This window comes from Ovis canadensis, chromosome 2 (assembly GCF_042477335.2).
Source record: "Ovis canadensis isolate MfBH-ARS-UI-01 breed Bighorn chromosome 2, ARS-UI_OviCan_v2, whole genome shotgun sequence".
Classification (NCBI taxonomy): Eukaryota; Metazoa; Chordata; class Mammalia; order Artiodactyla; family Bovidae; genus Ovis; species Ovis canadensis.
The window spans coordinates 181773017-181799499 of NC_091246.1; the positions used below are offsets into that span (position 1 = coordinate 181773017).

Sequence of the window (26483 nt, forward strand, 5' to 3'; positions counted from 1 at the left end):
CTCCCACAGATAGTCCAGCCTCTTCCCAGGCTCTCTCACTGCTAATTTCACCAGAGCTTTTGGGAAAAAAAAATTTTTTTTTTGACTGTGCAGTGCAGCATGATGGATCTTAGTTCTCTGACCAAGCACTGAACCCACATCCCCTACAGTGCAATCACAGTCTTAACCACTGGACCACCAGAGAAGTCCCTTGAAAACCTCAACACCTCTTGATGGTCTGAGGAACTTGCAACAAGTACCTCCACTCCTTTCCCCTTAAATCCCTCCTTCCGGTGTCCCTCAGGCCAGAGAGACTTGGAATCTTCCAAGTCATACCCTAAATTGCACAGATAAATCAATGTGAAAAGAAATCAAAAGGAGACTGATTCATTCATCCAATAGGTACTGCGTGCCTACCGTGTGCCAGACACTGTGCTGGGTAGAATAACATCAATAATGATTCCTGTCCCCAAACTGCTTCATTTCTTAGCAGTCAAGAAGAGACTGACAGAAAAAGATAAGTATATGATCACAAAATGCTTTACATAAAAAGCAGGGGAGAGGATGCTGTGTTCGAGATGGGGAGAGGTGACGTTTGGATAGAGCATACACATGGGACATGATGGCCCTAGGAGGTGAGGGTTGGGGCAAGCCGGGGCAGGGAGCTGCCCTGTAGAGCCTGAATCCCCATGGAAACTGGATTTCACAGGAAACACAATGTGCTCCAAGTTTACAATGAAGCCATTGCTGGGACTCAAGGAAAGGAGGAACACAATCCAATTCATATTTTTAAAAAGATCACATGGGCCGCCGCTGCTGTGTGGAGACCGGATTAAAAAGGGCAGGAAGTTAGAACAGAGAAGGAAAAGGCTGTGGCACATTTCTGTTGGTAGCTGTAGGGATTTATATCCTGGATGATGAATTACATGTTCAGAAACTGTTTTTGTCCTCCCTCATTTGCACATTCGTTCTGAATGGCTATTATTACATACAGACATTTAAAGATTATTACAGATTAAAGGCAGTATCATCTCATTCTAATGCACTGCCAAGATTACCAGGAAATGCCTCAGAGACAGAATTTCAACTTTTAGTTGATTTATCAGAAACTTCAATATGGGGTAAACATGGAGTGTGAGAAGCAACTGTGGTAGTATTACATTTTTATTGAAAAAAAAAAAAGTAGTTCTATGGGATATCTGTTTGGAAATTTCATCGTTTAATAATTGAAATGTGATAATAAAAGTATATTACAAGTAAAAAAAAAAAATCACCCTACTCCCTGGACCCTGGGGCCTGTGGGTACTGAACTATGTGTCATTTTAGAGGAAGTTTTAAAACCACAGTCTTTTACAAAGAACAGACTCATGGTTCTTAAGAGGGGGGCAGGGGTTGGGAAAGGATGGAATAGGAGGTTGGGGTTAGCAGATGCAAGCTGTTATATACAGGATGGATCGACAAAAAGGTCCTACTGTAGAGCACAGGGAACTATATTCAATATCCTACCTAAAACATAATGGAAAAGAATATGAAAAAGAATGTGTATTTATATATATATACACACATATATATATATAATTGAATCACTTTGTTGTACAGAAGAAACTAACACTTAACTATGCTTAACAACATCAATTATACTTAATAAAAAAAATAATAAAAAGAGTGCACAGTCTTTGTCAGCTAGATAAAAAGGAAGTTTCCAAATTCAGATGAGACTATCTGACTTTGGTTGCTGCCAGGCAGGCTAGGGTTGGGGCAAGTCAGGCCCCCGGGTCTGGAGGCAGAAACAATTGAACGTGCTCAAATCAGGCATATTTACTCTGCAGAACTGGCTGTGAGGCTGTTGCTGACTCTGTGTGTGGTAAGTACCCAGGAGCAATGGTTCACCTGTTAATGTCTGCCCAGTGCACCAATATCACCCATGCTTCCTGGTTTCTGAATCCTGCTTGAAGCATGGACTCCCCCAGCTCAAGCTCCTAGTGCAAGTGGCAGCCAGGAGGCATGTTCCCTAGCGGGAGGCATGTTCCCTAGCGGGAGGCATGTTCCCTAGCGGGAGGCATGTTTCCTAGCGGGAGGCTGGAACCTTGACCTGGTTCTGGACTGGTCCTGCCATGGGCCACCCCCCTCCATCTCCCTGAGCTGGTTTCTGTGCTGGAAAGCAAGCTGGTGAAGGGAGTGACAGCTGATGCCTCAGATGGAGTCACCATGACTCCCTAAACAATGGCTGCGAAAGGCCCAGTTCACACCAGGTCAGTTCAGTCTCTGAGTCGTGACCGACTCTTTGCAACTCCATGAATCGCAGCACGCCAGGCCTCCCTGTCCATCACCAACTCCTGGAATCCACCCAAACCCATGTCCATCGAGCTAGTGATGCCATTCAGCCATCTCATCCTCCGTTGTCCCCTTCTCCTCCTGCCCCCAATCCCTCCCAGCATCAGGGTCTTTTCCAATGAGTCAACTCTTCGCATGAGGTGCCCAAAGTATTGGAGTTTCAGCTTCAGCATCAGTCCTTCCAATGAACACCCAGGACTGATCTCCTTTAGGATGGACTGGTTGAATCTCCTTGCAGTCCAAGGGACTCTCAAGAGTCTTCTCCAACACCACAGTTGAGAAGAGTAAACCCTGCACTAATATTAGGTCCTCTTTCAGTATAGTGTTGGGGTTTCCCTTGTGGCTCAGCTGGTAAAGAATTCGCCTACAATCAGGGAGACCTGGGTCAGAACCCTGGGTTGGGAAGATCCCCTAAAGAAGGGAAAGGCTACCCACTCCAGTATTCTGGCCTGGAGAATTCCACTGACTGTATAGTCCATACGGTCGCAAAGAGTTGGACACAACTGAGCAACTTTCAGTTTCACTTATTTTCACGTTAGTTATTGAATAAGTGGTAGCCTCAGCAGACTGCCTACTATCAAGAGATGTCAGGCCCAGGGCTGGGGACTCCGTCTTTACAGTAACACAAATCTTAGTAAAGTCACACTTCATTTTCCATGGATTGCTTATCCATCAGCCTTAATTACACAGAACATAACCAAAAATCCTCAAACAGCTAAAAAGACCTGATGAGATCCATGCCAGGGCTGTTGGCTAAATGTGTCCTTCAAGACAGACTCAGTTTACAAAGGACATGGTATAGTTCAGAGGTCAACAAACTTTTCTATAAAGGGCCAGATAATAAACATTTTAGGCTTTGATGGTTATACAGTGTCTATCGCAACTATACTGCTCTGCCACTTTAGTGTAAAACCAGCCATAGACAATGGGCAGGTGTACCTATGGTCTTTTTTTTTTTTTTTAATAGTTGGTTTATAGTATCTTGTTAGTTTTTGTGTATAGCAAATGATTCAGTTACAACTATATATTTTTTCTTTTTCATATTCTTTTCCATATGGGAATCACAATTTCTATTTTTTAAAAAAATTTCTTTCTCTTTTTTCTTGGCACATCACCAAGAATGTGGGATCCTAGCTTCCTAAACAGAAATCAAACCTGTATCCCCTGCACTGGAAGGGCAGAGCCCCAACCAGAACGAGCTATGCTCTAGTAAAACTTTATTTACAAAAACAGAATTGGCTCAAGGGCCACAGTTTGCCAACAGAGTTTAAAAACTGGCATCTGAATATCTGAGAGCAGGTTTGTAAATGCAGTTCCTTACAAGTCCTACCCTGAACCCCAGCTCCTCCACGACCTCACATTGCCATCAGTTCTCATTATGTTTCCGATCTGACCCCAATAATTATGCTAATAATAGCAAACATTTAGACTTACACTGTGCCAGGCCCTTTTCTAAGCACTTTACTTACATTACCACATTTAATCACTGAAGAAACCTTATTGTCATCATTCCTAAGAAAAACGAAGCCAAGTCAAGTTAAGCAACTTACCTTGGGGTGTAGAGGCAGGATTTGAACCCTGCCATCTGGGTTCTTGACCACTATGCCCTACTAACTGGCAGGTACCAACTGTACACATCAGGATGACAGATAACTAGGCAGGTACTGGGCTTTCTACCTCCTTGGAGAGGCTACTGTTGACCATGGGCTTGCCCCACTCAAAGGGGTCAGGTGCCAGAGACTGGCAGGAGCAACTCTTTGCAAATGTGCTTACTGGGAAGTAAGACTGGGGGGCTAGTGGAATGAGTAACTAGCGTGGGTAAAAAGTAACATGAGAGCTGGCAGCCTGACAGGAGGAGCAGGAAGGCCAAAGTAAAGAGGAAAAAGGAATGATTTACTCATGGATTAGCCAGCTACCCAGGGCCAAGCACTCTCCACAACCCCAAGCATCCGAAGGCCCTGTGCTTTGATCAGCCTCCCCTGGGTATCACCTGGGAGCTCGTGTGAAATGCAGGATCTCGGCCCTGCCCCAGAAGGTCTGAATCAGAGTGAGCATCTTCTACAAGGCCTCATGTGGTTCCCTTGCACTCTGAAGGCTGAGAAGCCCTGCCCTACATGGCAGTTGTTACTGCTCCCATTTCCCGGGTCATGCCCCTAAGGCTCAAAGAGGTTAATTACTTCCCATACTGGTGAACTGCAGGCTTATGTCTGAACTCCAGCTTGTTGTTTAGGGGCTATTCCTATTTCTCGGAGGGGCTCAAAGCAAGTTCTTCAAGACATTTACTTCAGCAGCAAATGTGTATCAAGAAGTAACACGAATATCATGGTATGTAACATGTTGACCTACCATCAGTAGAAAATTGATGTAGATCAATAGATGCAATTGTGCTCAGGATGAATTGTTAAGAAACATGAAAATGAAAAATTCAGTTAAGCAAGTTTCAATGACTTAATTTCTACAATTTTCAAAATCTCTTACTTTTAAGAAACTACCTTATTTTTTACTCCCTGATGACTTAAGGTAACAGGAAGCTGAAGGACTCTGAATTAAGACACACAGGACAGATGTCCCTCTTTCTTGGCACAAGTATTAGCTGGCGACAATGACCAGACTGCCCCATAGATAGATGAGGACAATCTAAAACTGTGGGTTCTTGGGCTAAGAAACAGGTTTGTACTTGGGATAAGGCTTTTGCAATCTCATTTGTTGCTAAGGGTCTTGAGTAGTGATGCTTTCTAAGTGGGCGTCTTTGGGATTCTGGACTCAAGACAGCAAGGTCCTCTCTCTCCCAGTCACCTCTCCACTATGCATTATAACATCAGGAGAAGACCAAAGGGTAACTCCACCATGAATTAGGGAAGAGCTGAAGAGTTAGCCCACTCCTCCTTTGCCTGTATTTTTAACAGACTATTTCTTGACAGGCATTGGAAGGTAGGGAGGGTATCTTAGAAAATACCCTTCACATTACAATAAGGAACAGAAACAACCCAGAATACTACAAGGGAACACAATGAGATAGAGATGCATGGTCCAGAAAAAGAAAGCTTCCAGGACTGCCTTGGTGGTCCAGTAGGAAAGAATCTTCCTGCCAATGCTGGGGACACAGGTTCAATCCCTGGTCAAGGAAGATTCCACTTGCCGAGGGGCAATTAAGCCCATGTTCCACAACTACTGAGCCTGCACTCTAAAGTCCGAGAGCCGCCAACTACTGAATCATTGCACCTACAGCATGTGCTCTGCAATAAGAGAAGCCACTACAATGAGAAGTCTGTGCACCGCAGCTAGAGAGCAGCCCCTGTTCGCCGCAACCAGAGAAATGCCTGCATACAGCTACAAAGACCCAGCACAACCAATAAATAAATAAAATTTGAAACTGCACACGCTCAAGCACACACACACACACAAAGAAAGCTTCCAGGAGCTCTAGCAGCTACTTTCTCCTTCTTTGTCTCCAGGCTGCATGGGTGGTTTCTGCCTATCTGCCTTCCTACCTGCCCCCAGCACCCCCAACCCCGCCAAGGCACCCCACGGCTCTCCCCCGCCGTGGTTCTGCCCCCGTCATCCTCTCGACAGCACCCACTCCCTTTCTAAACTGGTCCTGCTTCTCCTCGCTGGCCTCCTGGAAGGCTTCTGCCTTGGCCTCATCACAACACTGGACACATCCTTTCAATTTCTGTCCCCATGGCTCACTGCCCCTCTAATTTCCAATGTCAAGTGAAGAATCCCATCGATCCAGTATGGCTTTCTGAGCCAGAGTCAGGGCAGCCAACCAGTGAAGAGCCCTGGGGCTGCCTCGGGCCAGAGGACAACCCCCTGGGCCAATCAGCCCAGGGTGGAGGGGTCATGGGGCAGCATTCCCTAATCACATGCCACGGAAGGTGGGGAGCATGTGGAGCAGAAGTAATAGCCTCGCAGCTATCTTCAGAGTTTCAGTGAGTCTAGAATCTCAGGGTGAGCGAGGACCTCCTGAGTCATCGGGTCCAAACTCGTGCCTGCCCACAAACACTCACTGCAGTCCCCAACCCCGCAGGATTGACGGCGTCACTTCCCTTCTCAGCAATGCTGGGTGGGAGGGGAGAAAGGGACAAGGGATGGGAAAAAATTCATTGACCTTCCTGCTGAAGTCAGTGTTGAACACGACTCTGGAAACGTGACTGTAATAACACTGCACTTAAAGGGTGTGTGTGATTGCTATGAACATCCACTAGGCACTACAGGATGGGGAAGATTTGAAAGAGGAAGCTCAGTTCTCATATACTGTGCTGTGTTCAAAAGCCTGAGAGGATGTCCTGAATTTATGTTAATTTATATGTCATCTTTTGGGGCCTTTCGCATCAAAGAATGTTGGGTAGTTATAATGCATTAAAGTGGAAACAACATCCCAGATTTTTGGCACTCAAATTCTAAAGTAGACACACTGCTACTCCGTCTTTTGTAATACTTCCAGCACATGGGAGGTCAGGTAACCTGTGGAGTTTTGGAGGAATTTCCAAATCACATCCCAAATCTCTTGGCCAACATGGTTAGTAGTTTAGGATTCTGACTGGCATCATGGAAATCACCCTTTTAGTGGCAGTATTACTTTGTCCAAGGTGGCTGAAAAGCTTTCAGAACCAATTTACTCTTTTGTTTTTCTAGGGCTAGATGGCTCAGTCATGTTTGATTCTTCGCGACCCCATGGATTGTAGCTCACCAGGCTCCTCTGTCCATGGGATTCTCTGGGCAAGAATACTGGAGTGGGCTGCTATGCCTTTCTCCAGGGGATCTTCCCACCCACAGATTGAACCTGTGTCTCCTGAGTATCCTGCACTGGCAGGTTTTTTTTTTTTTTTTTTTTTTTTTTTACAACTGAGTCAGCTGGGAAGACCCTTGTGAAACTGAAAAAGCTGCCAGAAGCACCTAGGAGGAAGCTGTACTTGGGTCCAAAACCAATGTAGTTTCAAGTCCACGTGGACATACAAACTACCTTTCTTTTGAGCAGGTACAGGAGGGAGAAGGGAGTTACTTTTTTTTTTTTTTAAGAGCTCAAGTCTTACTAAAACCAGCTTTGAAAGTCTTAAAACTAATACTACGATCCACTTATTTTACAATGAAGCAGAGAATGACAATATCCAATGTGCACTTTTAAACCCAAGTTCACCTGAATGGCAGCTGAGAAATGCTCCATTCATAAGGGGCTGGTTTTGACACAAAGGAAACAAAGATGTATACATTCAGGGGAATATCTTAAGTAACCATTTATAATCTCAGCTGATTTTATTTTACTCCAGAGGAGCTGAAAAATGCCCCATTCACAAAGGGCTGATTTTGACACAAAGGAAACAAAGATGTATACATTCAGGGGAACATCTTAAGTAACCATTTATAATCTTAGCTGATTTTATTTTACTTGAGAGGAGAACACATGGAATAATATATTAGGAAATAAATTTTGTTAACCAGCCCTAGTTTCTCGGCACTACTGACATTTTGTGCCAGGTAATTCTTTGCTGTGGGGCTGTTCTGTGCACTCTTGGGTGGTTCAGCAGCATCCCTGACCTCTACCCAGTAGATGCCAGGGGTCCCTACCCTCTGTCACGACAACCAAAATTGTCCCTAGACATTGCCCGATGTCCCCACAGGAGAACCACTGTACTAAAGCAAAACAAGATTCTAGCTGTTACAGCAAAGGCAGTTATCTGGAAATAAATCAGTTTCCCTGGAAATAGGCTGACATGCTGTCCCTTCCACATAGTTAGCACTTAGAACTGAAGAGGGGTGGTAGTGCTCTCCCTTTTCTGAACATGAGGTCCAGTAACCGAAAGCAAGGGATTCTTCTTTGTATACATCACGTGTGCTCCCTCAGCGGTCAGACGTCCAACTTCCTGAGTAAGGGAGACATGGGACCATGAGACCACAGTCCCTTATCATTCCAGAAAGCGAGTAACTTTTACATTTAGGAAGATGCATATTTTCCAAGTCCTGGAGACTGTTCTGTCTTGTACAAACATATCTCCCAAAAACACTCGCAACATCTACATGCTAAGGAAGGCTTTCCTTCTAAGAGGATTTGCATGCCATGTGGGCAGGTCACACTCCCAATCCAGTTCCTTTTTTTATCATATTTTTTTTCAGATGGGGCCTGGAAATCACCCAGGAGAACCAAGGGGCCTCCAAGGGCCCAACAATCCAACGTTCTTGGAAAACTTGGCTCAGTCTGTGGCCAAAAATGCTGTTTCAACCAAGATGTCCTCAAGTAAACTGTCTGCCGTCAGCCCAGGCAGGCATTTCCCTTCCCTGGTTAGCTGAGTACTGACCACACTAGTGACCAAAGCCAAGAGGATGTGAGGGCCAACGTCCTCCCCAGGCAAAGGGAGCTGCCTCCCCTTATGAACCATCTCACAGAAGGCACAGGAAATGAGCCACGTGGCAAAGGGCCTCCCTGTGCAATGCCTCGCTCCAGAAGCGCATGCAGCCTCTGAGGGGCCCGGGCTTCCGGGAGCAAGCCTAGGATGGGAGAGGAGCCGACACCTGTCACTTTCAACATGCAAAGGATGAGGGGCCCTGCGGGGCAGCCACTGTGCAGATGAACAGGTACAGCTTTGATCAGACACCCAAACACCCGTTGGCCCAAATCCCCACATGTTCTTATTTATTTCTAAGCGGACCCTGTTAAACTGTGGGCACTTGGCTTGGTTATTCCCTGGATCAAAGCTGAATTAAATTACACGGCAAGTTTTTGAGGGTGAGAGGCACGCACACAGGCCGACTCACTTTCCAGAAGCTGTCCACTTTGCCGTACACGAGTGACTGGTTCTGCCTCTTGATTTCGTTGATGTGGTGGATGTCGCTGGAGTTCAAGTGCTGCTCGACCACAAAGCCCAGGAAGCTGTTGTCTGGAGTGTGAGCTGGTGTGGAGAGGACGGGACATGGCAGTTAAAATTCAATCAGCAGGAACAAACACCAACCATTACCAATTTCACTCAAGCTGTCGCAAGCATAATTAAATGTTTTCATGTCACCTCGTTCTTTCTTTACGTGGGAGGGGGTTCAAGAGGGCAGCCTGCTCCCACCCAGCCCCAACTCCACCTTCACAGAGAACTAATTCTCTCCAGGATGGATTAACCCAAGCCCAACCCTGCTTTTCTCAGTGGAAAGTCCATCTGTTTAAAAACCATTCAGCTGCGTCCTCCCCTCCACCCTGTCTCCTCAGCACAAAGATGCTGGCTCCTGACAGAAATGCCTTCATCCAGGTTATACCAACTAGGGGCTGGAGACCTGGAGGGAGCAGGGCCGAGTCCACGATCCCCATCAGGGTCAGCAGACCCTGCACACTCTCCTCCGACTCCAGCGGTACTCACCGTCCAGTGAGCCAGGCAACATCACTCGCACTCTGCACTGCCTCTAGGAATCATTCACTAATGAAAGATGTAATTCTGATTGGATGGATGGAACGAAGGCAGAATGAAAGGTGAAGCTCACTGGGCTGTGAACCACTTCTGAAAAGCCAACCAACCTAAGAAAGCATGTCTAGTCTCCAAGACAGACAACTCTGGAAGAGAAAAGCATGCTCCTCTGGATCATTCATCATTTGAATCCTGCAACTTCTCTATTTTATTTTTCATTTATTTATTCTTTTCTCTTTTGGGGCCACACCATGTGTGGGATAATCTTAGTTCCCCAGCCAGGTATCCAACCCTGCATTGGAACTGCAGAGTCTTAACCACTGGACTGCTAGAGAAGTCCCTAAAACTTCTCTGCTTTAACACCTGACAAAGAGCGAAAGCAAGCCCACAGCCTCCGCAAACATTTATCTCTCATGTCCATAATTTTAAAAAGGAATTTCACCAGAAGGCAACCATCAGAAAACAGTCTCTCTCGAGAAAACAGAGACCCTTCTCTCCTCTCCAAACATCTGGCCAGAGAACCCTGCAGAAGAGGACAACCCAGCAGAGGCCCCACCACAGGAAAAGCAACTGCTTGGCTTGACTTTGACCTGAACAGAACTAAAAATAACTTAAATGGAGAGAGACTGAATATTTAATAAAATCTACACAGTGATGCTCCCACCCTATTCAGTCACAGGTGGGTGGCTGACAACCTACAACCGGAGGCGGAAGCTGGTTCCCGTATCTTGCTTTGGTTTTCTCAGGAGTCTCCCAGGCAGGAAGAGGGCACAGAAGCCCTTTAAGATGCTCCAGGGATCTGAAGGCCCGGGTCCCCCTCAGGCACCCGCAAGAAGATGAACGAGGGAGCTGGGCAGAGGGCCCTGAGCCGTGGACGTGAACGAGCTGCATAAATACTTGGGATCACCATCCTGTCTCCTAGGCTGCTGCTTAACGGGGGTGACAGAACGAGGAGATAATAGGGCTGTGACTGGGGAGTTGTATGCGGTCTGGCCAATCTGTTATTTCATTTCTGCGTTTTGAACAAGTGCCCAGAGGCAATGGCAATGGCTGCAGTTGGCTGGAAAGTAAATTACTGAATAAATTCTACTGCCAATGAGAGGCAATGGTCGCTTTTTTATTTCTCCCCCTTTTGGAAGAGCTGGCGAGGAGGGGGTTTGATGGGGTTTAGGGGAGGGGCAGACAGCCTGTGTGCATTTGAAATGTTGATAAGGCAGTTAAAAAAAAAAACAAACAACTCTTTCTAAAACTTTTGATGCATTGTAGAAATTCTGAAATAGAATCTGATGCTTTAAACCTTGAAACTGTGGTCTTGTCTTCAAAAAATTTATGTGGTGACTAAAGCTCCATGCTTTAGATATTTGTTTCTGCAGTTCCGTTATCTAGTCTCTAGGCGGGCCTGTTTTAAAAAATGAAATAATCTAACATCTAAAACACTTAACAGGTTAGAAAAATAGATCAGGTACTGAGGTGCTTTCAAAAAGAAAATGCTCATCAAGACCCAAGAAGAAAAAAAAAAATTGTCTGTTTATATTTCTGTGTCAAAGATTCCCCACAGCTTGAACAATAAGAAGGAGGGGAAGCAAACAATCTTCTCAAAAAAACTTGTGGGGAATGGTGGGCTTTTACCATTTTATGACTGGTCATTTGGTATTAAACTAACTTGGACACTGTGTGAAGAAAGAATTACACATACAAGCTCTCCTCTTAAGTTTTCATCCACACACCTTATTTCAACTCTTCTCTTGTCCCCAGGTATAAACTTGGGGACTGACAACCTGCAGGAACCATTTAAGCAGCTCAGGTGAGACTTAAGGAGAAATACGGTAGCACTTACAAACACACTGCCACATTTCACGAGCACCAGGCAGGTTGGCCATGCCTCTTTCCAGGCCACAGTGGACCTGTCCTGGGACACTGAGAGTCTGCAACACAAGCAGATGCTCACCTGAGATCTGCCGGGCAGGAGACTTGGAAGTAACCACAGAGCAGGTATGCCTGGCCTCCAAGGAGCTGGGTGTCTGCCTGGTGACAAGCCCTTCAAGAGCCTCCATCTGACACAAGCCTCCTTCCTGAAGCTGAGGATAGTAAACCACAAGCCACAAGTGCAAGCTGATGGATCTGCACGGACCTTTCTATGGAGACCTACCCTCAGGCCAAGCTTTGTTTTTTGCTTTGCCTTCAGAAGGGAACACAAACTTCAGCTGTGTTGGGAGGGCTTCAAAGGGAGGGTATTTACATTTCAAGGTAAATCAAAGAAATCCCATCATAAATGAGACACAGGAAATCCTGTACTTTTGGAAATCACTCCATCCTAGGAGGTAAACAAATGAGATTAAAAAAAATAGCTGACAATCTGAGCGCTTTATAGTGATCATTTCATTATATCTTTACAAAAACCTTATAACATGTTTGTACAGATGAGAAAACAGAGAGTCACTTAAACTATCTAAGCTGACATGCCAGGAAATGGCAACGTTTGGATTCAGAGTCAGACCAGCTGTTCCCAGAATCCAGCCTCCTTAAAGCACTTTAATACACAGCTTCAGACGCCAAGTATCTTATTTTCCGGACTCTGTGAACTGTAATTGTAAACATGCTTTACAGGAAAATAATCTTATAAGGCAGACCAGGATATACATGAAAGAACAATAAAGTATAAATATATATATGGAGTCTTCAGAATTGATGGTTTCTAATTGTGGTGCTGGAGAAGACTCTTGACAGTCCCTTGGACAACAAGGAGATCAAACCAGTCCATCCTAAAGGAAATCAGTCCTGAATATTCATTGGAAGGACTGATACTGAAGTTGAAACTCCAATACTGTGGCCACGTGATGCAAAGAGCTGATTCCCTAGAAAAGACCCTGATGCTGGGAAAGATTGAAGGCAGGAGGAGAAGGGAGTGACAGAGGATGAGATGGTTGGATGGCATCACTGACTCAATGGACATGAGCTTGAGCAAATTCTGGGAGAAAGCAAAGGACAGGGAAGCCTGATGTGCTGCAGTCCATGGGGTTACAAAGAGTCAGACGTGATTTAGCAACTGAACAACAGCAATATGGAGTCTTTCCTCAGTTTCTTGAGCAACTTATGTTGTATGTATATGGAACCAAGCTGATTTTTTCTATATGCAGCAACTAGAAGGGACACTGTTTCTGAGCTGACTCCAGCAATGATTTTTTTAAAAAAAGAATTACTGTTAGTATGAAAAGTGAAAGTGTCAGCCACTCAGTCGTATCCAACTCTTTGTGACCCCGTGGACTGTAGCCCACAAGGTTCCTCTGTCCATGGGATTCTCCAGGCAAGAATACTGGAGTGGGTTGCCATTCCCTTCTCCAGGGGATTTTCCTGACTTGACACACAATTTAGAGGACTTTTTCTGCAAACCAATTTTATGTGCCAGGTATTGAGGAATTACAACATAAAAATGAGTTTCTGCCCTCATGAAGCTTACCAACTACTTAATAAAAGAGGGACAGATACACCATATTCACCAGGCAGTTATAATGGCCTCTTTGGAAATGTAATTCACATATTTTATCAAGTTAAACTAAGCCTTCTTTCAATGGCATAAATTCTCCCAGGTCTGATTTTTCAAACAGTCAGTTCTAAACATCTCTAAGAAGTAAAAAATTCATTCTAACAGATGTCAGCCAGTCTCCAACTGCAGCTGGCCCTGCAGCTTTGGGGACCCCCATGCCACCTGGTCACCAAGGGCAGAAATTGCAGGGCCAGCTGGCCTCCCTCTGCAGCCCCACAGCCAGTCAGTCACCAGGTCCAGGGGATGTCAGCTTCTGAAAACCCATCATCTCCTTTTCTCCTCTTCACCTACCTAGTTATGACCTCATCAAGTCCTGTCAAAACTTCGATAAGTTTTTCTTTTCTTTAAATAGAAACATATTCTCAGTGTATGACTTTTCTCAGACAATAGAGAATGATAGAAGGAAAGAAAGATGTCACTCATCAATTTTACCACCTAGAAATAACTACTATTAGGCTCCTTTTTTTCTAGACTCATGGAGCCTTTTTAATCCTCAAACCAAAATTGGATCTTACTGTACCTATTCTTTTGTGAATTTCTCTTTTCACTTACACAATGCGCCATGGGTATCTTTCTAGGGGTAATAACCACAGTGTCACAGCTTGTTAAAGCAGCACAGTGCTTCAGCGCCTGGATTCTCCCCATTAGATGGAATGCCCCTGGTTCTGGTCTTCCAGCATCGCTATGTGGAACTAACCACCTTTCCCAATCAGCCATGCAATTCTGTTCCATTCAGATAGCCTGAACTGGTGCCAGTCCTGATCCCTCGCCTCCCCAGCTCCCCATGCCTCCAAGGATGGGCGCTTGACCGAGAGGACTCTGCCTGACCATGGCTCAGTTGAAAGATGGGTTTATAACCCAAGTTCCATCCGTCACAGTTGCTCCATGATGAGTGGCAGCTACTTTTGGGGTCAGCATCTTCCTGCTACAGTCACTGAGCTGGCAGGGCGGACATCCTGAGCTGCAAATGCCATCCCTGTGTCTGTGAGGGGACAGCTTGCCTGAGAATAATGCCAAGACAGAGAAATGCTAAGGCGAGAAAGGTAGAGACTGAAGAGATCCTCCAAGCCTGAATCCAGCTCTGCCTAAAGCCAGTTTCCTCCCATCAGGAAGCTTCTACAAGCCTCTCATCCTTATCCATCAGAGGGCAGACAGAACAAAAACCACAATCACAGAAAACTAATCAAACTTATCACGTGGATCACAGCTTTGTCTAAATCAATGAAACTATGAATCATGCCATGTAGGGCCACCCAAGTGGGATGAGTCACGGTGGAGAGTTCTGACAAAATGTGGTCCACTCAAGAAAGGAATGGGAAACCACTTCAGTTTTCTTGCCCTGAGAACCCCATGAACAGTATGAAAAGGCAAAAAGATATGACACGGAAAGATGAACTCCCCAGGTCAGCAGGTACCTAATATGCCACTGAAGAAGAGGCTGAGCCAAAGCAAAAACAACGCCCAGCTGTGGATGTGACTGATGATGGAAGTAAAGTCCGATGCTGTAAAGAACAATACCGCATAGGAACTTGGAATGTTAGGTCCATGAATGAAGGCAAATTGGAAGTGGTCAAACAGATGATGGCAAGAGTGAACATCGATATTTCAGTATTCAGTGAACTAAAATGGACCAGAATGGGCTAATTTAATTCAGAGGATCATTACATTTACTACTGTGGGCAAGGATCCCTTAGAAGAAATGGAGTAGCCATCACAGTCAACAAGAGTCTGAAATGCAGTACTTCGGTGCAGTCTCAACAATGACAGAAGGATGTCTGTTCGTCTCCATGGCAAACCTTTCAATATCACAGTTATCCAAGTCTATGCTCCAACCACTAATGCCAAAGAAGCCGAAGTTGAACGGTTCTATGAAGACCTACAAGACCTTCTAGAACTAATACCAAAAAAACACACAAAAATATCCTTTTCATTATAGGGGACTGGAATGCAAAAGTAGGAAGTCAATAGATACCTGGAGTAATAGGCAAGCTTGGCCTTGGAGTACTAAAGGAAGCAGGGCAAAGGCTAACAGAGTTTTGCCAGGAGAATTCACTGGTCATAACAAACACCCTCTTCCAACAACACAAGAGACAACTCTACACGTGGACATCACCAGATGGTCAATACCAAAATCAGATTGATTATATTTTTGCAACTGAAGATGGAGAAGCTCTATACAGTCAGCAAAAACAAGACCGGGAGCTGACTGTGATTCAGATCATGAACTCCTTACTGGCAAATTCAGACTTAAATTGAAGAAAGTAGGGAAAACCACTAGGCCATTCAGGTATGACCTAAACCAAATCCCTTACGATTATACAGTGGAAGTGAGAAATAGATTCAAGAGATTAGATCTGATAGACAGAATGCCTGAAGAACTATGGACAGAGGTTCGTAACACTGTATTGGAGGCAGTGATTCTAACTACCCTCAAGAAAAAGAAATGCAAAAAGGCAAAGTGGTTGTCTGAGGAGGATTTACAAACAGCTCAGAAAAGAAGACAAGAGAAAGTCAAAGGAGAAAAGCAAATATATATCCATCTGAATGCAGAGTTCCAAAGAATAGCAAGGAGAAAGAAGAAAGCCTTCCTCAGTGATCAATGCAAAGAAATAGAGGAAAACAACAGAACGGAAAAGTCTTGAGATCCCTTTAAGAAAATCAGAGACACCAAGGGAACATTTCATGCAAAGACAGGCACAATAAAGGACAGAAATAGTATGGACCTAACTGAAGCAGAAGATATTAAGAAGAGGTGGCAAGAATACGTAGAAGAACTATCCAAAAAAGATCTTCATGACCGAGATAACCAAGATGGAGTGATTACTCATCTAGAGCCAGACATCCTGAAGTGCAAACCCAAGTGGGCCTTAGGAAGAATCACTATGAACAAAGCTAGTGAAGGTGATGGAATTCCAGCTAAGCTATTTCAAAGTCTAAAAGATAATGCTGTGAAAGTGCTGCACTCAACATGCCAGCTAATTTGGAAAACTCAGCAGTGGCCACAGGATTGGAAAAGGTCAGTTTTCATTCCAATCCCAAAGAAAGGCAATGCCAAAGAATGCTCAAACTACTGCAAACTGTACTCATTTTACATGCCAGCAAAGTAATGCTCAAAATTCTCCAAGCTAGGCTTCAACAGTATGTGAACTGAGAACTTCCAGATGTTCAAGCTGAAATTAGAAAAGGCAGAGGAACCAAAGATCACATTGCCAACATCCGTTGGATCACAGAAAAGGCAAGAGAATTTCAGAAAAACATCTACTTCTGCTTCACTGATTATGCTAAAGCCTTTGACTGTGTGGATCACAACAAACTACAGAAAATTCTTAATGAGATAGGAATACCAGACCACCTTACCTGCCTCAAGAGAAATCTGTATGCAAGTCAAGAAACAACAGTTAGAACCAGACATGGGACAATGGACTGGAACCAAATTAGAAAAGGAGTACATCAAGACTGTATATTGTCACCCTGTTTGTTTAACTTATATGCAGAGTACATCATGAGAAATGCCAGGCTGCATGAAGTACAATTTGGAATGAAGACTGCCAGGAGAAATATCAATAATCTCAGATATATATACGACACCACCCTTAGGCAGAGAGTGAAGAGGAACTAAAAAGCCTCTTGATGAAAGTGAAAGAAGACAGCGAAAAAGCTCACTTAAAACTCAACATTGAAAATACAAAGATCATGGCATCCAGTCCCATCACTTCATGGCAAATAGATGGGGAAACAATGAAAACAGAGATAAACTTAATTTTCTTGGGCTCAAAAATCACTGCAGATGGTGACTGCAGCCATGAAGTTAAAAGATGCTTGCTCCTTGGAAGAAAAGCTATGACCAATCTAGACAGTATGTTAAAAAGCAGAGACATTACTTTGCCGACCAAGGTTCATATAGTCAGAGCTGTGGTTTTTCCAGTAGTCATGTATGGATGTGAGAGTTGGATCACAAAGAAAGCTGAGCACCGAAAAATTGATGCTTTTGAACTGCGGTGTTGGAAAAGAATCCTGAGAGTTCCTTGGATTGCAAGGAGATCAAACCAGTCAATCCTAAAGGAAATCAATCCTGAATATTCATCGGAAGCACTGATGCTGACGCCCTAATACTCTGGCCACCTGATGTGAAGAACTGACTCATTAGGAAAGACCCTGATGCTGGGAAAGATTGAAAACAGGAAGAGAAGGGGACGACAGAGGATGCGATGGTTGGGTGGCATCACCAAATCGATGGATATGAGTTTGAGCAAGCTCTGGGAGTTAGTGATGGACAAGGAAGCCTGGTGTGCTGCAGTCCATGAGGTCACAAAGAATCAGACTGAGTGACTAAACTGACTGAACTGAAAGCCAGTTTCAATTCTCAGCGTCACAACTGCCAGTGACAAGCACCAAGAAACCCTTGAGACCAAGTCAATTTGACAGAAATTCTAAGACACCCTACCACACTTGGGATTTTTCCAATTTGTCTAGATCAACAAATATTGAACATCACTGCACCCTGGTAATTTCTGCAGTGGATTTCCAAGTAGTCTCCATAACTCCAGCCTGGGCCTCTTGATTTCTTTCTCACTGCCCTCTAACTCTAGCTCATGTTCTCTGTTGCCTGACAAGGTATTCTTTGAAGCAAGTATGTGACTATGACAGTTTTCCACTGAAAAGTTTCACTTCCTTCAGGGGGAAGCAGGGCCCAGCATTCGTATCATTCCAGGTCACCCTTCCGCGGGCACCTCTGCTCCGTGACGACCTACTTGGGCTTTTAATGCCACGTTTTCCATCTTATTTCCCGCTGGTATGTGTCTGGCGTGTCTATCACTTCCGCTTCCCTTTAAGTTTCAGCTCTTGTCACCGCTCAGGTGAAGGGTTCCCTGACTCTCTAAGACTGAGCTAAGCAACTTTCTTCTTAGATCAGGAAGAGTTACAGTTCTTGTCATACATCACTATTTCTACTTATGGCTATATACTCCTTGAGGACTGAGTCATGTTTTGTGTGTCTCTGACTCTTGGGGGCCCAGAGCATAGCAGGAATTGAGAAAATATTTTTTGCATGCACAAATGATTAAGCTTGTTGATTAATAATGAATGTTTAATTACCTGGTGTGACTGACTTCATAGGCAGAGCTCCATTATTAGGCAGCAGAGGCCATGCTGCCTGAACCATTTCCAGCAGCACGCTCTTTGCACACAAGCCCCCAAGCCCATTCTTCTCAAGATTCATTATTATCGAAGGTAGCTCACCACCCTATCCTAGAACCTCGCTCAGGCCTGGTATAGTACAGGTGCTTAATGAATATTTATTAAATAGATAAATGAGCATATCTTTTTTTAAAATCTAGGTCACAAAGTGTTGGGAAGAAAGGAAACAAATCAGTCATTTGGGCTTTTAAAATTCTAACATCACAAGTTTCTAAATATCCTCATTCATTCAACATTCAGCACATTTACTGAGCACTTACTATGGACCAGGCAACAGCTTAGGAGTTAAAGATGGACTAGTGAACAGCATAAGCATGGATGAAGCTCCCCTCATTGAGGAGAAAGAAAGTAAATAAGTAAACAGAGTAATTCAGTGAAATACATAAAAATAAACACAACTCGTTTGGTGACTAGTATTGAACTCTAGTTAATGATGTCATGCTGCAATATCCAAGGGTTAAGTGTTCTTTTATGCAAAAGAGAAAAACAAAGTTGGATTGATGGATAGGGAGAAGATAGACGTATGGATGCACAGGTCATGGAACAAATAAAGCAAACTGTACCTGCGGACTCCAGGCTGTAGGATTCTATTGTACATTTCTCCCCCGCCCCGCCCCCACTTTCAAAATATTTCACAAATTGCATAACAAAACGGGGAAGAATACTGGCTGCACGGCATTCATCACGTTGATGCTCATTCTGATGATGATGAAGCTGACATGACAGAAAAAACTCCACCAAAAAAATAAAGTTACATCACACAAGAAGCCATCTGATTTTAAAAACTGTACACAGCGATGAGATGCTTCAAATTTCACCAAAACTGATGTTTTTTCCCCAAATGGTAGTGATGCTAGGCTCTTTGAGAGATAGGAGGCTGGGATATAGGCTGGGGAAACTATTATGTTCAGTTGAGTTGAAAAGGATGAGCAACTGAACTGTTGACAGAAGGCACACCAGAGTAAATTTTTCAAGTGTCAAAAAGCAATTTAGGAGGGAATGGACCCCTTAGAAGAACATCATTCCTGAAGGCTGAGACTCAGACTGAAGGAACTGCAAGGCTGATCCTATTACTCACTGGTCTGCACAGAAGTAAAAGGCAAGAGCCCTCCTGATCCAAGTTAAAGGCCAAAAAGGCCGTCTGAATCACAAATAGCTCCTCTGCTTGTCAGCCTCTAAAAATAAAGTCGTACATGGAAGCAATGCATCCTTGGCTGAAGCCAGCACGTTCGTCATTTGTATGAAATGAAACTAGCTTGTTTCTAAAATTCCTGTTTTGTCAGGCAAAAGTTTTGGTCTACAAGCCACTATTCTGACTCAGCTGCAAGCCCCAAGCCCCTGGAGAAACTGAGTTAGAATGTCAGCAACAGCAACCATCAGTAAGACTTCAACAGCTCTCGAAAACCTAACCATGTGAATAAATTCTGCGGGAAGACAAGGGAGAGTAACCTGAGGTCACTAGCTTCAAGAAGCTTCTGTACTCTCAGATTTCTTTTTTTTTAATTTAAGTATTGTAGAATTACAATGTTGTGTCAATTTCTGCTGTATAGCCAAGTGATTCTCATCCCATCTCAATGAGGTGAGGATGAGATAGTTGGATGGCATCACCCACACGATAGACATGAGTTTGAGTAGGTTCTGGGAGTTGGTGATGGACAGGGAGGCCTGGCTTGCTGCAGTCCATGGAGTTGCAAAGAGTCAGACATGACTGAGCGACTGAACTGAACTGAGCCAAGTGACTCAGTTATGTATATATATACATTCTTTTTCATATTCTTTTCCATTATGGTTATTAATATCCTATAATGGTTATTACAGGATGTTAAATATAGTTCCCTGTGCTACATAGTGTAATATATAGTGTAATCTTAAGATTTATACATTGGTACCTTCCTTATTTTTCCCTACATTGTTGCATGAACTAAAAACAGAACAGACATTACCATCCAATTTAATTAAATCAGTAAGTATTTTCTGAATGCCTACTATGTGCCAGATAGTCTTCGAAGTGTTGGAGTCTCAGCGATGAACAAAATAGACAAAACTCGTACCAACAACTGTCAGAATCCGGCAGAGGAAAAGAGAAAATTAACAAAAGTCTGTGAAGTATAAATGCTGCATGGTAAAGCAATTAGAGGAAAAGAAAGCAGGGAAGGGGTAAGAAGTTGCGGAGAAAAGAGTTGCATTTTAAAAAGGGGAAGGCGGTCAGGATTAGTCTCACTGAAGTGACATTTGAGCCACAGACCCAATTTAAGGGAACAATGTTCGGAAGATGGAACAATCAATGCAAAGGTCCTAGAGTAGAAGTGTGTCTGGCCCACCTAAAAACAACAAGGATGCCAGAGAGAAGTGAGGAAGAGAATAGGGAGTAAGAGACGAGGCCAGGGGAGTAGCGGGGCCAGACCCCTTCAGGCCTTGAGGCTACTGGGGTGACTCATCTCCCCCTCCAGGGAGAGGCTGCATCACTCTGGAAACAGGAGGGTCAGGATGTGACTGACATTTTAATTAACTCCATTCTGTGGTTGTGTCTATCTGTTCTTTTTTTTATCTTTTTTTAAATTAATTAATTAACATATCTGTTCTTTATTCATTATTTCAACACACATTTATCACCTATGATGTTGCTTCAGATGTGGAAGACTCAGCAGTGACGATGCTTGTGGAGACCACAAGGTGGGATCCGGGCTGGCACATGGGAGCGGGGAGGACACAGGGCAGGAGCGTGTGGCTCAGGGCGGGAAGGCTTCCCGGAGGACAGCACCTCCCCAGAGGGTGCGCAGGGCGAGGGGGAGGCACAGGGCTCCCAGACAAAGGAACAGCGCATGCAATGGCCTGATGTTGTCCTGGGGGACACCTAAAAGCCGAGAAGAGGCAGGACGACATCAAAGAGGTCAGCTGGGCTGAGGTAGGGTAGCAAAAGGAAAGGGGTTGGAGGTGAAGCTGGGAGGCATTAATGCCTCCAGAGCCCCTCCAATCTGTTCCTCACTCAACTATCACAGCTTCCAAATTTCCACAGGTGCCGAGAAACACTGAACATCCCCCAGCCTGGACTATATGACATGAGCAGCCAGAAGGCAAATTCTCAAAAATCACTTAAGTAAAAATAAACTAATGCAAACAAGACTTTGCCTCAAGAACTGGAAATATTCTAGGACAGTGATATGAACAGTGAGATTGCTAAACAGACTAATAAATGTTACTGAAACTTTTCAATGACAGGAGGTAAATACACACCTGAGATGCAATTTGCCTGAAACCAGGAATGAGGATTCTGGTAATTTCTGCTATTGCTGCCTTCATCCATAGCCTCCACAACAAGAGAGGAAAATAATGCAATTAGATGAAGATGTTTTATCACTGCTCATGTTTTCACATAAGCCAGAAGAAGCTGTGAATGAGGGCGTCACAGAGATAACCAGAACACTATCCAAACACGGGATAATTCAAGATGCAAGACACCAACTTCAGGGTTTTATTTTCTCTTGTAAATGGTATAGGCACATGACTTCTCTATTTGATTTTTCTGTGTGGGCAGATTTCTTTCATTCCTTTACTGGGGTATAATGCACCTTGTTTGGGACTGAGAAAAACAAGAGCATGCCTTCAGGAGCTTAGTAAAGTATAGACAGCAGATTAAAGGCTACTGACTGAAATAATGCCTAAATATAGGGTCAAGTCCCTAGCAAGTCCAGAAAAAGCAACTGTTAATTCTCAACAAGAAATAGCAAAAGTATCCCCAAATAAATCAAAAGTCTACTTGACAGACTACCCAAAACAGTCCTGGAAACACCAGTTTAAAAAGTAGAACCTTGAGGATTCATATATATGTATTCATGGATTCATATGTATGTATGGCTGAGTCCCTTTGCTGTTCACCTGAAGCTGTCACAACACTGGCTATACCCCAATACAAAACAAAAAGTTAAAAAACAAAAGTAGAACCTTGAGGACTTCCCTGGCAGTCTAGCTGCTGAGACTCCACCCTTCCACTTACAGGAGGCATGGGTTCAGTTCCTGGTTGTGGAACTAAGATCTCACACACCAAGAGGCATGGCCAAAGAAAAAGTACAACCTTCAGAAAAACTTTTGATGTATTAAGTGGAAAATTAATGGGAAGAAAAGGAGACACAAAATTATAGTAAGCATGTTACAATGATGTAAAAATGTATCCCTGAAAAAAGATAATAATGCTTATATTAGGGCATGGGAACCTTCTTCCAAGGGGAGGCTTTCCCTGTTTTTGTGATAGGGTTATTATTATTAGTATTATTTTATTTGATTGGAAATACAGAGGGAATCATACTTCAAGAGAAAAAATCCTGCTATTGGGGTGATCTAAAGGAGGCAAAGGTGGTGAGGAATCACAGGGGCACCTTCAGAGAGCAACAGGCTGTTGGTTGAGGCCAGGTTCAGGGGAAGGGCAGTGGTGGGGGAGGGGAGACGGAGGGTTCAAGAGCTATGCTATGGCCTCTGAATCCAACCCCAAGGGCAAGGGGAAGGCGCTGTGTCTGTGAGGAGGAACAGCCTGGTCCAAGCTGAGCTTTTCCGAGCTGGCTCTGGGGCAGGAAGAGGGTCTCAGAGTCCAGTTCAGAAGCCACGCTCAAAGCCATACGAGTGTATGGACAAGAGCGAAAAGCAAGAACAAGAGGCCTGCCCTGAGGGAGGAGGAACCACACGTCTCAGCTCAGCTTCCTGGGGAAAAAACATCATTCAAAGATCTAATTAAATGCCCTTACTATTCTCTGACCATTTGGTTTGCCCCTATAGAAGCTGCGTAGGAAGGTGCTGGGAATAGTCTATGCTCATAAAAATGCTCAAATGCAAACAGAATACACAAAGATAGTTCTCTTAAATCCTGAGATTTGGGGCAAAACAGTAAAGAAAAGCCAGCCTTTCCAACTTGTAGAAACTCTATCAACCTGGTGAGGAAATGAGCTAGAGGAGAAATATAAGCAGCCTCAAAGGGAGGTGCTCTCTGAATCTTCAGCAGTATCTATCTGCCAGGAGCATCCGTCTCACTTCCCTGCTCCTAAAGATGCTTCAGCAATGGTGGGTGTGTTTTACTGTCTACTTATCCTCCTGCTGGGCCCTTTCTAACTGGCCTTTCCCACCCTCCCCCTACACTCCATACCTGCCAAACACTAAGACAGATGGGGCTGATGACAATTGATGACAATGATTTTACAAGTACATTATTTCGGTGGTCTCCAAACTTCTGTGCAACCATCCCATCAGGAGAAAACAATCTAAATACATCCACAGTGTATGTGCACCCTGTTGTTCAGCAGCTTAATTCATGTCCAACTCTCTGTGACCCCATGGACTGCAGCATACTAGGCTTCCCAGAACTTCACCACCTTCCAGAGTTTGCTCAGACTCATGTTTATTGAGTTGGTGAGCCATTCAACCATCTCATTCTCTGTCACCCCCTTCTCCTCCTGCCCTCAATCTTTCCCAGCATCAAGGTCTTTTCCAATGAGTTGGCTCTTCGCATCAGGTGGCCAAAGTATTGGGGCTTCAGCCTCAGTCTTTCCAATGAAAATCAGGGTTGATTTACTTCAGTTATGTAAAGATTACTATCAGCCCATCTTTTAAGTGCTTTTAAGCCCTTTTAAGGGCTTCCCTGGTCGCTCAGAGGGTAAATCTGCCCGCAATGTGGGAGACCTGGGTTCGATCCCTGGGTCGGGAAGATCCCCTGGAGAAGGAAATGGCAACCCACTCCAGTACCCTTGCTTGGAAAATTCCATAGACAGAGGAGCCTTGTAAGCTACAGTCCACGGGGTCGCAAAGAGTAGGGCACGACTCAGCGACGTCACTTCATCTTTTAAGTACTAGTAACTGTTTCACTTTTTTTTTAATTGACAGGAGATAAGTAAATTTTTGACACTTTTATCTTCTATTCAAAGGAATGGTTCCCCGCACCCCACCCCCTCCACTTCCGGTTCTGAGAACAGCCACATATACCCAAAGGGCGGGGGATGGAAGGTTCTGTGGGAACAGCTGGGTTAGACTGGATCTGGCCCCTTTGTCATGTGGGAAAGGAAGGACCCTCTCTGAGGGATGCAGCCAAATTCTCTGCGGGCAGGCTCTGGAGGTAGGGTGGAGCAGGGAGTCACTGCTTTTTTCCTACAAGTTCTCCAACCTCAGGCACATCCTCAACAAGATGAAGGTCCCCAACTGCTTCGTTTCCCTGTTTCCTCCATTCAAGACTGCCTGGGCCATAAGGATGCTTTCCATCAACCTGTTCACTGATGGATTTTGCCATCACTGATAATGCCCACCTTGCTCCACTGTCTTATTAAGAGTTGTAAGATGTTGATTTTCTAATTTTTCATTCCTTTTGCATGTATTAGCTGTGATTTCTCCATAATTAACACTGTTCTCTCATCAACTATCTGATTATCTTCAAATACAATTTGTCCTAAGAAAGCAGGATCAAAACTTGATTCTTTCCCTTTATTTTTCAGAGTAATGAAGTGGGTGTCCTAGCCACTTCTAAAGGTGATCAATTGATTTTGTGGGTTTTTACTGCTTGGACTGTCATTCTGGACTCATGGATTATTTTCTGTTGGTTTGATTCCCTCCAATGCAGTCGTTATTCTTTTTTTTTTTTTTTAATTTATTTGGCTATGCCAGGTCTTAGCTGCAGCATGCAGGGATTTTAGTTGCAGCATATGGGATCTAGTTCCCCGAACAGGGACTGAACGTGGGCCCCCTGCACTGGGAGCCCGGAGTCTTAGCTACTGGACCACAGGGAAGTCCTTGTTATTCTTTTTGATGCTCAAACGACCTCATCTTTGGCTCCTATGTCCTTCTGACTCCATCCCAGGGGTCTTTCTTAGTCTCCTTGCTTCCAGATTAAAGATGTCACATTTTTAATGTTTGCTGCCCCAGACCCATTTATCACCCATTTATCTTAGGAGGAGGTTTCTTCAGTGGGAAATGTACTTAGGAAGTCTCAAACGAGTGTTAAGGATACTCATTGCCACCTGATTGTCTTTACTTTTGATCCTCTTCAAAGTACAGAGTTAGGAAACATTTACTTTTTAAAGAAAAAATATAAGTTCCCATTGATTTTCCTATTCAAGCCAAATATTATACAGTCTTAATTTCTTTAAGCACTCCCTCTTCCTATACACTGCAAATTCTGGTTCCCACGGTATACCTGGAATAGTTCCAAATAGTAATAAATATTCCCCACTACAAATGTACGGTCCAAAGACTGTGTTTTAAAGTCAGTTGAATTAATCATTTTATCTGTGTGAGAGACTAGCACCAACCTAACAGATCACTAGCTGTGTTTCATGTTTTTTTAATCTCTTCAATCTTTAGTGAATTCTTATTTCTCTTTAAATAAAACATTTATATGGTTCCAAAGTCAAAATAAAGCACATTAAGAGATATCTAGCACAGAGAACTATATTCAATATTCTGTGATAAATCATAATAGGAAACACTACAAAAAAGAATACATAGATATGCGTTACTGGATCACTTTACTGTACAGCAGAAATTAACACAACATTGCAAATCAACTATACTTCAGTTTAAAGAAAAAAAAAGACATCTATTTTCTATCCCTGTCCCTTCAAACACTCCTGCAGGGGTAATCATTTTTATTAGCTTGTTTTTTAATCTTCCATTGTTTCTTTTGGAAACACAAGCGCATTCACATACATCAGCATACACACATTTTCCTCCCACTGCGTACCCTTCTTGCATAGAAAGGAGGGACTCCACACACTGCCCTGAACTTTGGTTTTTATCACTTAATATAGACGAGACATCTCCCTTCAGACAGTATAATCTTCCCTCAGTCCTTCTGCACAGTTATACACGATTTCACTCTATCAAAGGACTATATGATTCACTCAGTTCTCTAATAGGAACCTCTGGGTTATTTCCAGTCTTTCCTTAGTACAAACAGTGTCAGGGTACACGGCCTTGTACGCATGCCATGTATGATCTTTGCTCACTTGTCTTTGGGGTGGATTCCTAGATATGATCTGCTCAGGCAAAGCAAAGATGCCTAAAAGCTGTGCTAG

General features: G+C 43.9%; 1 protein-coding gene across 3 annotated transcripts in view; it reads right to left on the bottom strand.

The window, feature by feature from the left end:
• MGAT5 (alpha-1,6-mannosylglycoprotein 6-beta-N-acetylglucosaminyltransferase) overlaps window positions 1–26483 on the bottom strand; it is a 405616-nt gene that overhangs the window by 106812 nt on the left and 272321 nt on the right. For all 3 annotated transcript variants that reach the window (XR_011254571.1, XR_011254572.1, XM_069577718.1), the window contains exon 12: window positions 9067–9200. Coding sequence is in view for 1 of the 3 variants with exons in the window: in XM_069577718.1 (XP_069433819.1) it covers window positions 9067–9200 (134 nt within the window). In the remaining 2 variants the exon portion in view is untranslated. The remainder of the gene's footprint in view (window positions 1–9066; window positions 9201–26483) is intronic.